Raw genomic sequence first — 14233 nt, 5'->3', positions numbered from 1 at the left:
GGGTATTGTTTGTAGAATTTTGAGGAAAATAATGAATTTAATCAATTTTGGAATAAGGCTGTAACATAACAAAATGTGGAAAAAGTGAAGCGCTGTGAATACTTTCCGGATTCACTGTAAGTCGCAAACTCTCGATGAGAGAGTCTAAGTACAGCACAATCGAGAAGGAGTGTTTGGCCATCAAGTGGGCGGTCCTCACCCTCCAGTACTATCTGTTGGGGCATGCTTTCACCCTCTGTTCGGACCATGCCTCACTCCAGTGGCTCCATCGCATGAAGGATACCAACGCACGGATCACCCGTTGGTATCTATCTCTCCAGCCTTTTAAGTTCAAGGTGGTCCATAGGCCGGGGGCGCAGATGGCTGTTGCAGATTTTCTCTCCAGAAATGTGGCTCCCTGGCCTAAGTCGGGTGATGGGGGTATGTGGTGATCCGGGCGTGGCCGAGCGACGTCTGTGGAGAGCGAGGCAGAGAGAGTGTGTGCGGTAGGGTTGGCACCTGTGGAAATCTCCTCTAACAGCTGTTTTGTGTTTGCAGTGAGAGCGGAGAGTGATTTAAAGGTCGATCCAGACTGCCAGTGGGGGGAGAGATAGCCGAGCCTGCACTTGTGTGTGTGTGTGTGTGTGTGTGTGTGGACATGTATAATATTTCCGTCTTATCGCTGTACTTTTTAAACTGTGAATGTTTATAATTTTTATGGACTGGCCCCATGGACTTTCATTGTAAGTCCCTTACTGTAACCGTGGTTTTTGCTTCTTCTTTCTTTTTTCTTAAAAAGGGACAAGTTTATTTTCTGGGTTAATTAACATTATGCCACAAATGCTGTCGATTGAGCTTAACTTGTATTGAACCCGGAACATTCCTGTAAGGGTCAATATTTCTGTTTGAGATCCCTCGATTCTTTTTTTTTTTTTTTTTTACATTTCTCTTTAATTGTGTTTCTATCTGTGTTCAGAGGATGGTGCAATTGATTTGATATCTCATAATCAAGCTGGAATAAAAAAGATCCTACAGAGTGTACAGCCATGTGTTAAGGTTCTTGAGACTTGGGACAAAATCCCTGCGGAGGAACGCCAGGTAAAATAGAGATACAAAAGGAAAATCTGTTATTTTTATTGCAAAAAAGTTTAATCTTTTGTGATATTAGACTTAAATCTAAACTTTAATCTTCTACAGGTCATGTTGGAGAGTTTTAAAGGTGATCCATCAGAAGATGAGGTGTACCAGCGGTTGCTGAGTTTTGTCAAAGATGAGAGAGTTCTGTCAGCTGAAACAGTCCTTACATTGATAGACCAGCTAAAACAGCAGCAAAATCCTGATCCTGGATCAGTTAGGAAGCACCAGGGAGAAGAGAGCTGCCCCAAGGAAAAAGGTAAACTGACCTGCAAGTGGGAAGTGTTGCATGACAGGACACTTAAAGCATAATAACTTTAAATACTATCAGTGGTGCTGACCATGAAGTCTTGATCTTGTGGTCTTGGTCTTGAGACCTCTCGAGATCACAAACGTAGACTTAATCTAGGGTTTTAGCATTAGTCTGCATATGGGTGTTAGGGGGTCTGATATTGGTCTGGGGCTTGGAGGGTCTGGTCTCGACTCCAACTCTGATTCAGCGTTTCAAGTCATTTTTTTGGAGAAGTATAAACTTTCAAAGATCATATATCAAACATGTTAGAATTTGCCAGATTTTGAGTAAATTGTTTAATATTTCTCTACCTTTCCTGCAGTTTGTTATGCCAAAGGTCCTGCTGGTGGTGGACATTTAAACCATGTATCAAAGCTAACTCGCCACCTCTCCAGTGTCGACAACCTCTCAGAGCTTTTGACCAAAGCAGTAAATGACTGTAAAAATGAAGTTGAAAAAGAGGTATATTCTTCTCACTGTTTTTGCATAACGGATGCCATAAAGCTTAAAGTCCAGTTCATTATATTCTTTAAAAGAACACTTATTTGCTGTATAGTATTGTTTGTACTATATAGTAATATATAATCTATATTTTTTGCAACCTAGTCTCATAGAATGATCGTCACTATAAGTAAATTTTTGCAAACTGACTTTTACATGTTGCGTTCTACGTTTTACTGCAGTTTCCTGGTGAAATGAACACTAGAGGCGTTACAACAATGGTGCATTTCATTCACTTTAACACAAATTATGACTACAATGTCTGATTATGATGTTATAAACATTTATGTTTTGCTCTACTACTCACACACTGCTATGTTATTACAGTTGAAGTCAGAAGTTTACATACACTTAGGTTGAAGTCATTAAAACAGATTTTTTTAACCTCTCCACAGTTTTAATATTAGCAAACTATAGTTTTGGCAAGTTGTTTAGGACATCTACTTTGTGCATGACACAAGTCATTTTTCCAACAGTTGTTTACAGACAGATTGTTTAACTTTTAATTGACTCTATCACAATTCCAGTGGGTCAGAAGTTTACATACACCAAGTTAACTGAGCCTTTAAGCAGCTTGGAAAATTCCAGAAAATTATGTCATGCCTTTAGACAATTAGCCAGTTAGCTTCTGATAGGAAGTGTACTGAATTGGAGGTGTACCTGTGGATGTATTTTAAGGCCTACCTTCAAACTCAGTGCCTTCATGGGAAAATCAAAAGAAATCAGCCAAGACCTCAGAAAAAAGTTTGATGACCTCCCCAAGTCTGGTTCATCCTTGGGAGTAATTTCAAAACAACTGAGGGTACCATGTGTACAAACAATAGTACGCAAGTATAAACACCATGGGACCACGCAGCCATCATACCACTCAGGAAGGAGACGCATTCTGTCTCCTAGAGATTAATGTAGTTTGGTACGAATAGTGCAAATCAATCCCAGAACAACAGCAAAGGAACTTGTGAAGATGCTGGAGGAAACAGGTAGACAAGTATCTGTATCCACAGTAAAACGAGTCCTATATCGACATAATCTGAAAGGCTGCTCAGCAAGGAAGAAGCCAATGCTGCAAAACTGCCATAAAAAAGCCAGACTACAGTTTGCAAGTGCACATGGGGACAAAGATCTTACTTTTTGGAGAAATGTCCTTTGGTCTGATGACACAAAAATTGAACTTTTTGGCCATAATGTCCATTGATATGTTTGGAGGAAAAGGGTGAGGCTTGCAAGCCGAAGAACACTACCCCAACCGTGAAGCATGGGGGTGATAGCATCATGTTGTTGGGGTGCTTTGCTGCAGGAGGGACTGGTGCACTTCACAAAATAGATGGCATCATGAGGAAGGAAAATTATATGGATATATTGAAGCAACATCTCAAGACATCAGCCATGAAGTTAAAGCTCGGTTGCAAATGGGTCTTCCAAATGGACAATGACCCCAAGCATACCTCCAATTTTGTGGCAAAATGGCTTAAGGACAACAAAGTCAAGGTATTGCAGTGGCCATAACAAAGCCCTGACCTCAATCCGATAGAAAATGTGTTGGCAGAACTGAAAAAGCGTGTGAGCAAGGAGGCCTACAAACCTGACTTAGTTACAGCAGTTCTGTCGGAGGAATGGGCCAAAATTCCAGCAAATTATTGTGAGAAGCTTGTAGAAAGCTACCCAAAATGTTTGACCCAAGTTAAACAATTTAAAGGCAATGCTACCAAATACTAACAAAGTGTATGTAAAATTCTGACCCACTGGGAATGTGATGAAAGAAATAAAAGCTGAAATAAATAATTCTCTCTACTATTATTCTGACATTTCACATTAAAATAAAGTAGTGATCCTAACTGGCCTATGACTGTTCTATATTTAAATGTCAGGAATTGTGAAAAACTGAGTTTAAATGTATTTGGCTAAGGTGTATGTTAACTTCTGACTTCAGCTGTATATCAAAACACTTTTACTATAACACATTATTTGAAAAATGATACATTTTAAATCTCGTATTACAGACTGACCAACATTTACACACTTATTCCAATGTGATGAGCTTCTGCAGTAGCTCACCTGATAGAGTGTTGGACTTTGGAATTGGCAGGCCGTGGTTCGAGCCCAGCCAAGAACGCAAGCTAATACGTGAGACATACGTGTCATAGAAGTGACACGAAATGATGTGGTTCTTATGTTTTTCATATCGCATTTGCTTTTTCCACACTATCGGTTATTTTTAGGTGTTGGTTGAGGGTAAGGATGTCTGTTTTGTTCACCTCTCATTTGCATTTAGAACACTATTTGTTAGGTTTAGGTTAGAGTTGTACGTGAGAGAGGTAGATTTTACTCATTAAAATCTTGTCTGATGACGACACCATTTCACTCGCTTTTGGCACCCCTCGCTGAACATTTTACTAGAAAAACTGCAGCTAAACGTGTAATGAAGCATGTTATTCATTTAGCAAAAATGTTGCCAAGGTCACATAATATTCATGAGGTCAGGCTGACTTTTTTCTTCATATGTGTCTGCTCCTCTTAAGGTTGTGCTGGATTGCTGTAGTGCTCCATCTTCTATGGAGGTGGTGGAGAGGTTGATATGTAAACTCAGAGAGACAAGCATTAGTGAACAAACACTTCTAATGCTGCTTCATGTGGTCAATGGAAGCTCCTCAGATCTGACTCAACCATTGGAGACCCTGAAAGACACAAGAGGTATGCAGTGTTCATATGTTTATGGGTGTTTCTTCAACTTTGGGCACTTAAAGCACTGTGGATTTCTGGAAAGTAAAGTTTAATTAAAACTAATTTCACACACTCAATTTTTTTTAATTTGTCTACTAACAATGTTGAGCAGTACCAACAAAGTCTCATAGAATGAACGGAACTATAACAAAATTTTTGCAAACTGACTTTTACATGCCCTGTTCTATGTCTCGTTGCAGTTTCCTGGTGAAATTAACACAAGTCGCTTCAACAACTGTGCATTTTATTCACTTTCATGCAAATCAAAAGTACAACGGCTGATTATGACTTTATAAACACGTATTTTTTGCTCTTTTACTTACACACTGCTATGTTATGACTAGGGATGCACCGATCCGATACCTGGATTGGTATCGGCTCCGATACTGAAGCTTTTAGACAGATTGGGTATTGGTCCGACGAGCCCAATCCAAATCCGGTACTGTTAGTCATGTTCGTTACTGTCAAGCTCCAAAAATGACATAAAAGAACCAAAAAACACCATTAAAGCAGTTCATATGACTCGTGCATTTTATTCAAAGCCACCTGGAGACGTGCGATAGCTCTGTGAATCACAAAAGGCTGTGTTTAACAAGTAAATATATAGTATGCGCAGCGCCAGCGCATTATTGAATGATGCTGCTCTGTTGACACAAACTCACACACAGACTGGTGATGCACACGTAGCTATTTTTAGCCTTCACAGCGGTGCGCAATATTTGAGCACTACTCAGATGTAGATGCTCAATAGTTCGGTTCACCAATAATATGCATTTAGAACTGAAAACATTTTACCAGAATTTGAATAAGAAGTGAATTAAACTACTGTGAACTTGCCTACAAACAGACACATACAGGACTTCCTTTAGAGTTTAGAATGTCAAAATAAAAGCGTAACGGTTTAAAAAGTGCACAATTTTATGTAATTAAAATTCAATAATAATATTAATAACAATTTATTATTGTTATTGTCATCATTAGTATTTGTTTACAATTTATAACAATATTTAAGTTGAATAGGTTCCAAAAAATAACTGTGTGAATGAAAAGTGGACTGATGTCTTACAACTAAATTAAACAAAAAAGATATCTGAATCCTTTAAAGTCCAGATGCAAGTTGAAATATTTTTTTGGGAAAAAGGCAAAAATAAAACACTGGTTTCTTTTCAACTGAAGACTGGAATTACTTTTAATTTTGTTGCTACATTATCCAGTATACTAGTTAATAATAAAGTGTTTCTTAATAAGCTATACATTTATATTTAAATAATGTGTAGTTAGAAGTTTGTGTTTCTTTACATATTAAAGAGTACTCCCAATTAGTTACAATAATGTAAAGATTTTCTAAACTGACTATGCAAAAAAAAAACACTGGTATCGGCTTGGAATCGGTATCAGCCAATACTCGGATTTCCGATATCGGAATCGGATATCAGCTGGTGCATCACAGGACATGAAAATTCCCAACATACAGTGTCATTTCCACCACATTTCAAATTCTGTATTTGTGTTTAATAGAATTCCGTGGTGGAATTGACAGTGATGGAAATGACATTAGGCCGTCTCCCTTGTCTTGCTAAGGCTTATTTCATAGCTAACATTTTATGTCTTAAATACGATTAAATAATATTTTCAAACTTTTTGCTTAACTTTGGAAAAATTACAGCTTGATTGGAAATGATGGCCAATAAAAATATCCTGCTCACAAATTATATTTACCTTGAATTTTCTTTGTTTTCTTAAAACATCATTTGTCTCATATTTCATCGTAAGCATACTCTTCACTGACACTTTTGTTGACATGGGTAACAAGTACACTTAACTTTTGAAAAAAAAAAAAAATTGTATTTGGGGCAAAAAATGTTGTTGTGGTGGAAATGACGGCACAGCTGGTGTAAAGTTGTAGTTTTTGAAACAAAACAGGGCATTAAGTATTTGGGGATTTTATTTCCAGCAAATTTGTGTGATTTAGTTAGTTAATTCTGACCCTTTAATAAAAAGGTTTTCGAGCGATGTGGACTGGTGGGCTTCATTACATTTATCTATGATTGGGAAGGTTAATGTTATTAAAATGAATTGTATTCCAAAATTGAACTACCTGCTACAGTCTCTCCATATAGATGTCCCCCTCTTATTTCAAGCAATTTGATAGCATAGCGAAGTCCTTCATTTGGAATGGTAAACGTCCCAGATAACATTTCAGTAAGTTGCTTAGGCCAGTTGACAAAGGTGGGCTAGGCGGGCTCAAAGGTTGACTCATTGGTTGCTTCCACCTGAGAGAGCCCCTCCCTGGTTTTGTATTGAACAGGAAGTTCTTGCCCCTATTTTGCCATTGCAAAGCCTTTTTAACAAACTAATCTGTGAAGTTAAGTTACACCCCGTTATCTTGCATTTGCACTTGGTATGGACAAAATTGTCCAGAGTGTTTAATTCGAACATTTATTTAAATGTTGCCTTGAGCATATTGCTGAACCCAAAAATATGTATCAATAAGTCCCCTTTCTGCTGGTCAGAGTGGATTGTGAGGGAGGTTAACACACTCGGTGACCTATATGAGAGTGGAGTATTGAGATCCTTAGAAAATTTGGTTCAACATTTTGGGATTCCCAGATCTCAGTTCTTTAGGTATTTACAGCTGTGCAACCTGCTCTGTACTATTTTTGGGAGTAGAATACAGCGGCAGATACTATGGGAGTGGTGATTACTGCTTTTGGAAAAGGTCATGAGGCATCAGTGTATTTCTTCCTTCTAATTCAGAGTCTGCGGGACGGAACTTTCACTTTGTCAAGAGATTATGGGGGAAAGATTTAAACTTGGTATTGGAGGAGGGAGTATGGGCTAGGTTTCTAAAAAACGTCAAGTCTGCATCAGGAGATGCAAGGGTGCGCCTTATGCAATTCAAGATTTTATATCGATTCTATTGGACCCCCTCTAGATTGTATAGGCTTGGTCTTAAAGACACACCCACCTGCTGGCAATGCCAATCAGAAGATGGAGACACAACCTATGTTTTTTGTTTTGTGGTGTGTTAAGATCCAAGAATTTTGGTTGAAGGTTCAGAGTTTTGTGTGTGACGTATTGGGCACTCAAATTTCTTTTTGCCCCAGACTCTGTATTGGGTTAGAATTGGGTCCTGACCAGTGTTTTGATAGGCAGACAGGTCATCCTTAGGGGATGGAAGTCAGCTGGAGTGCCCTCGTTTCATGAGCGGTACGCGTAGATGGGCAGGGTGGCGGCATTTGAGGAGTTGACACATAGATGGCTGGGCGACATAGATTTGTTAGTCAGGAAATGGGGCAGCTATTTAGCCTTTTTGGAAGGCTCTCAGGGAGAGGCAGTGGAGGGAGACTTGTTGTTTTGAATGTGTGTGTTGCAACCTTTTTGTTTTTGAATGTATACTTTTTATGTTTTTTTTTTTTATGTGGTCTTAATTAAAAAAATCTATCTATCTATCTATCTATCTATCTATCTATCTCTCTCTCTCTCTCTCTCTCTATCTATCTATCAGCCACAACATTAAAACCACCTGCCTAATATTGTGTTGTTGGTGCTGTAACTGCTGATCTCCTGGAATATTCACACACAACATTCTCTAGAATTTACTCCGAATGGTTGCAAAAACAAAAAACATCCAGTGAGCAGCAGTTCCGTGGATGAAAATGCCTTGTTGATGAGAGAGGTCAACAGAGAATGGCTAGACTGGTTCAAACTGACAAAGTCTACGGTAACTCCGATAACCTCACTGTACAAAGATCTCAGGATGCTATTCTTCTTGCTCAACCATGAGTGGGACAAGTGCCAGCAGTTGAAGAAACACCCATCTTCATTTTGCTATGTTGTTTCGTCATGTACTTAAAGCTACTCTTTCTGTTCAATAGAATCTATATTTAAAAGAGCATCTCAGTCAGCCTCAAACCATCCTGCAAAATCTGAGGTTGAGCAAAAAGGATCTACGGCAGACTCGGAAGATGAGGAGGAGGAAAACTCCAAAACTAGAGGAAGAAAAAAGGCTGTCCCTGTGTCCTGTGAGTGGTGTAAAAAGTCTTTCAACTTTAAGTGTCGTCTGATAAAGCATAAGAAAGTTTGTGCCCTTTTGCCGGGGAGAGAGCAGCGCTGCTCAGAATGCTCCATGGCTTTTCCGACTCTAAAGAGTCTTCACCAGCACTGCACAGAAGCCCATGGCAGCCCACCGGCCAAACGGAGGAAAACAGAACTAGTGCCATGTGACATGTGTGACAAGACCTTTAAACACTCTTCAGGTGAGTGAAAATCATTTATGAGGCTTTAAAACACTGTTCAGATGCAAGGAAATTTTGTTTGAACCATGGTGCAGTGGTTAATGCATGTGCTTCAGACACATTGAACTGTGGTGCTAATGTGGGTGTCGCAGGTTTGAATACGGACTGCAACATGACCTGATCCCATCCCAGATCTCTCTCTAAACAATAATTTTATGTCTTAGTCTACAATAGCTGTCAAGTAAAAAATTCTGATTAAATCACAATTATTGCCTTTTTTTATTTTTTTATTTATTGGTGTCTACAGATATTTATTAGGTTGAAAAATGACATTAGCCACAAATCGATCTTAAATCAGCACTGTGCTGATGCTTTTCATGCTTATATTGTTTGCCTGTTGCATAGGCCTGTTGTACCATAAACGCACTGAACATTTCGAGGAGAGGCCATATGCATGTGAGGAGTGTGGGGCGAAGTTTGCCGCCACCTCATCCCTGAAGAACCACATGCGTCTGCACACAGGAGAGAAACCCTTCCAGTGCAAACACTGTGACATGAGCTTCTCCGTGGCCGCCGCTCTGTCCTACCACACCAAAAGGAAACATGCTGAGGGTGGGACCATTTGAATGTTTGTTTGTTTAAAACTGAAATGTGTACTTTCTGAGCAGCTAGTGTCACCAAACAGAATTGCAAAAATAATCACTGTTTTCAAACAGATTCCAGAAAACTCCCCCATCTTCCATTGGTTGCACAACCAGATAATCCTGCCCAGGGGTTAAATTGGGATTTGCGATGTGATGGAACTCTATTACCGGGTGGGGGGCTTTGGGAGACATTTCTTCCCACTGATTGAACTGCTTGAAGCGGGCAGCGGAGCATATGTGTGCTTAAAATAATGCCGCTCTAGGCGAATTATAGCGGAACAGCTTCTGAGGAGAAAACAAAAGGTCTGTTTTTTTCTTTTGGAAACAGAAATACCGAAACATCGTTCCGGACCGTTCCATCCCCAATTAACACCTGGTCCTGGACTCCTGCCCTAAACTCACTCCATTGGTCGAGCCAGTGTTGCTCTGTCTGGCTGGATGGAATGCTTAGTGTTTGATTGTGCTGGAATGTTTTAATAGCACCATAGCTTTACACTTTTAGATAAAAATCAACCTGCAAATGGTTTACTTACTTACACATTTCTATTTTCCAATGCATCGCGATTTTCATTTGAACATCGGTTCTTAAATCCCAAGACCGTTGTGAGTAAATCACTCGTATAAGCAAGTGCGACTAAAATGTCTGTGATTAGCCACTGGCTGGTACATTTTTAGATTTCACTTGTCAGTGATTGAGTAATATAGTGGGAAAGAAGAGATCCTTTTTACTGTGTGTTGGCAGTAAAAGTTTAGTTTGACGTGTTCCGTATAATGTGTGTCCAAAGACGAGATCCACGCAATCCATTTGTCATTTAATAATGTCTCTTTTAATACCCTTTCTGTTCTTTATAGTAAGTTGTTGATCAAAAACAACAAAAATAGAAACCATTTGACTCCTCTCATTAATGTGTGCTGAAGCAAAAAACACTGAACTGCCAGTATTCTTAAAGAGAGAGTACTGTTTTAGCACTTGTTCTACAAGTCAGTGTAAATACTAGCAAAATTATACATATATGCATCATATTTTATGCAATTTCAATACATGAAATTTTTTGTGACCAAAAAGATGTAAAACTAACGTTTGTTGAATGAATGTTTTTCATTTGTAATCAAAATGGACATTATAACTGAAATACACCCAAATGAATCGAAATCAAATTGAAATTAGAATAGAATCAAATCCAGAGCTTGCGAATCAGAATCAAATGGGTAATTATGTATCAATACCAAGCTCTAATACTTACAGTTCAGTCATGACAACTCTATTAATAAATTTAAGGTGTTACAATGGATATGACAAGTTGGCAAATTCAGTCATGGTTAACTAGATCTGTTTACACTGCTGCAGATCAAGTATGAAGACTTGCTGCTGATAGAATATATGCTGACATGCTGTGTTGAGCATGTAGGACATGCTGCTGCTGCACAGTTAGACATACGTACAATCCCCTTGAAGCAGATCTTGATAAGTGGCGCTGGGGAGGAGGTGGGTTTCAGAGAGAAAACTCGCGTAGTGCTGCAGTGAAACCTTCAAACAACTGAGGTCATTTAAATTTTAGACAAAGATGGAGTATGCAGATTGATTGACTAACAAATTACATGTTCAATGGACCTTTCATTAAGGATGTACAGTTTACAAGAACTGATTTTAACATCGACAGAATGACACACATCAGCTTTAATCATATTATCATATCACTTTCAAATAATATTTTTTAAAGAGTACACTAACTCTAATAAATCTTGCAACTGCAGGTAAAATGTACTGTTGTCAGTACTGTTCCGCCTCATTCGCACAGTCCATTGAACTAACACGTCACGTCCGCACACACACGGGAGACAAACCATACGTCTGCAGAGAGTGTGGGAAAGGTTTCAAACAAGCCAACGGATTGTGCGTCCATCTTCAGAACTTTCATAGTAAGCATCTTACACAAGCTTTCAGACAAGACAAAGTGAGTCACATGTCCTATTTCCCTCTCATATACACAAACTAGCGATCAGACTTGTTATCTGTCACTGTCAGATATTACAGAACCTCACGATTGTCAGAAGTGCCGGGTGAGCTTCTCTTCGCTGGACGAACTACGACAGCACATTCAGGAAGTCCATCCGAAAGAGCTGCACCAGTGTTGTAAGTGTAGCAAGATCTTCAACAGTGAAGCCAATCTGGAGAAACACATAAGCATTCATGACGGCAACAAACCCTACAGCTGCAAGACCTGCAATAAGTCCTACCAGGTAGAACAGCTGTTTACAGTGGAAACTATATCAATGTAACACTTTTTATTTTTTTATTTTTTTAAACAAGCAAGTACAATGCCCTCAAAAAGTATTTTAATACTTTATTTTAAAGAAAGAAACAAGCACACTTATCCAGCAAAACATTTCACAGAAATGTGGGGGAAATTTTTTTTTTAGGTTTTATAATATAAAATAGATATACTGTTCAAAATGAAGACAAAAAGTATTTGGACATGACTGCATGTCCAATTACTGGATACATCCACTAAAATTCACCTTGACACCAGTTGGTTAAAAGTAATTAAAACATAAGGTATAAAAGTGACGTTTAAACTCAGAAAAGCTCTAGCATCATTTGTTTCCTGATGCCACTTGGTTTGATATTTTATATCTAATCCAGTGACATACATTTTTACGTGTGGCTTGAGTTTCTAAATACTTTTTGGCACCACTGTATATATACACTCATGCAGGGCAAAAGTTGGCAGTGTATATTATTAACACTTAAGTTTATTACTGGCCCTTAATGAATATTTTTCCAACACAGACACTCTCTGGCCTGTGGTACCACAATCGTACTGCCCATCCCGAGAGCGTCTTTGCCCAGGTCAACAAACCCATCAAATCCCTGCTCCAGTGCGACAAGTGCAACAAGACTTTTAGCAACCGAAATAGTCTGTTGAAACACCAAATAACCAATCACACAGGTAAGAAAGGACCAATGATACTTGATCTTTTAATAATTGTTTGATTTGAACAAACCCCTAACCCTAAGTATTAAACTTCCTGCCTGCACTGGTTGTGCTACAGACATGAATGATACCTTGAATCGTGTGTCTCATTAAAGGGATAGTTTACTCAAAAATTCAAATTCTCTCATCATTTACTCTCTCATGCCATCCCAGATGTGCATGACTTTAAAAAAAGTAATTACTTATTACTTTCATAAAAGTAATTCGAAAGGCTCCAATGGTTAAATCCATGTCTTCAGAAGCTATATGATAGGTGTGGATAAAAAACAGATCAATATTTAATTAATTTTTTACTATATAAATCTCCCATTTCACTTTCACATTCTTCTTTTTTTTTTGTTGGCGATTTGCATTCTTTGTGCATATCACAACCTACTGGCCTGGTCAAAGGTGAAGATTTATAGTAAAAAAGGAATTAAATATTGATCTGTTTCTCACCCACACCTATCATATTGTTTCAGAAGACATGTATTTAACCACTGGAGTCGTATGGATTCAAATCAGCATAAACTTGCCAATAACTTGCATTGTATGGACCTACATAGCTGAGATATTCTTCTAAAGTGTAAATTAGTGTTCTGCAGAAGAAAGTGACACATATCTGGGATGGCATGAGGGGAAGTAAAGAGACGAGAATTTTCATTTTTGGGTGAACTGTCCCTTTAAGGAGAAGTGTGCTATATATGATTTTTGCCTGCTGAAGAATGAAATTGGCAAAAAAATCTCAAAGATTTGCTTTGAAGGATGGACGCGAATATCATATTTAATGGGTGGGATCTTTTGACTAGTAAGCAACCACCAAAAATAAGTTTGCAACCTCATAACAACACCCTCGCAACAGCATAGCGATGAGTTAAAAGACCACTCAGAACACCTTAACAACCACATCATAACTTCCTGACAAACACCCTAAAATTGAGGTGGCGAATTTAGCACATGCAAGCACCACTTACATTTTCTTCAGAAAATATAAAAATCTTCAGATCAGCATTTCATTTACACAGAACAAAAGCCTAAAATCGAAACCTACCTAAAATTTAATCACAAACTTTATTTTATAAAAAATTCTCATTATATCTGTGTTCTATAAAGTTTTTTTAGTTTATAAATCATTTTCTCTCTTGCAGGATACTGTTACCGTTAGTTCCATCATACATGGTGTAATAGTGTTCTGTTGATCTGGGTTTGATTTTCAGAGGTGCATTTGTGGAAGTGTGTGAATTGTGGCAGCACTCTGACGAGCGAGCAGGAATTACAACAGCACACCTGCAGTGGACAGTTGAGTCAGGGCAGCTCTGTGTTCAGCTGTATGGTCTGCTCTCTCCACTTCCCCTCAGAGCCAGAGTTCCAACAACACTTCTTGTCCAAACACCTGCAGGTCATGCAGGAGGAAGTGCAGTCAGAGGCCTCCAGCTCGCAAACGGTAACACCAAAGCCTGTTACGAACTCTACTACAGTGTTGCATGTTGGAATTTTTTTGGCTTTTATTAGAGCTGTATTTAACGTGTTAATTTGCTTAACTAATCATGCCTACAGACCCCTACATAAGTTCCATAATAAAATGAAGTATTTTCCTACCATTGGAGCAATTCAAGCCTGGAGTACATGCAACTTTGTGTTTTTACAAGCCGCGTCAGCAGGGGGCAGTCAGTGCGCCTCAACAAACTTCACAATCAGTACAAACACAGAAGGAGAATTGGTCACATCAGATGCATTCGTGACAGTTGG

The 14233-nt window shown here is 38.7% G+C and overlaps 1 protein-coding gene across 2 annotated transcripts in view; it reads left to right on the top strand.

Moving 5' to 3' along the window:
* The window catches only part of LOC127427716 (zinc finger and BTB domain-containing protein 40-like), a 47496-nt gene that overhangs the window by 7376 nt on the left and 25887 nt on the right, over positions 1 to 14233 (top strand). For both annotated transcript variants that reach the window (XM_051675498.1, XM_051675497.1), the window contains exons 3-12: positions 956 to 1077; positions 1177 to 1372; positions 1728 to 1867; positions 4426 to 4597; positions 8506 to 8886; positions 9271 to 9477; positions 11265 to 11429; positions 11536 to 11750; positions 12301 to 12460; positions 13702 to 13928. In XM_051675498.1, coding sequence (XP_051531458.1) covers positions 956 to 1077; positions 1177 to 1372; positions 1728 to 1867; positions 4426 to 4597; positions 8506 to 8886; positions 9271 to 9477; positions 11265 to 11429; positions 11536 to 11750; positions 12301 to 12460; positions 13702 to 13928 — 1985 coding nt within the window. The remainder of the gene's footprint in view (positions 1 to 955; positions 1078 to 1176; positions 1373 to 1727; positions 1868 to 4425; positions 4598 to 8505; positions 8887 to 9270; positions 9478 to 11264; positions 11430 to 11535; positions 11751 to 12300; positions 12461 to 13701; positions 13929 to 14233) is intronic.

The sequence above is a fragment of the Myxocyprinus asiaticus genome, chromosome 37, assembly GCF_019703515.2.
Source record: "Myxocyprinus asiaticus isolate MX2 ecotype Aquarium Trade chromosome 37, UBuf_Myxa_2, whole genome shotgun sequence".
NCBI classification, from domain to species: domain Eukaryota; kingdom Metazoa; phylum Chordata; class Actinopteri; order Cypriniformes; family Catostomidae; genus Myxocyprinus; species Myxocyprinus asiaticus.
This window is presented reverse-complemented; position numbering and strand designations above follow the sequence as displayed.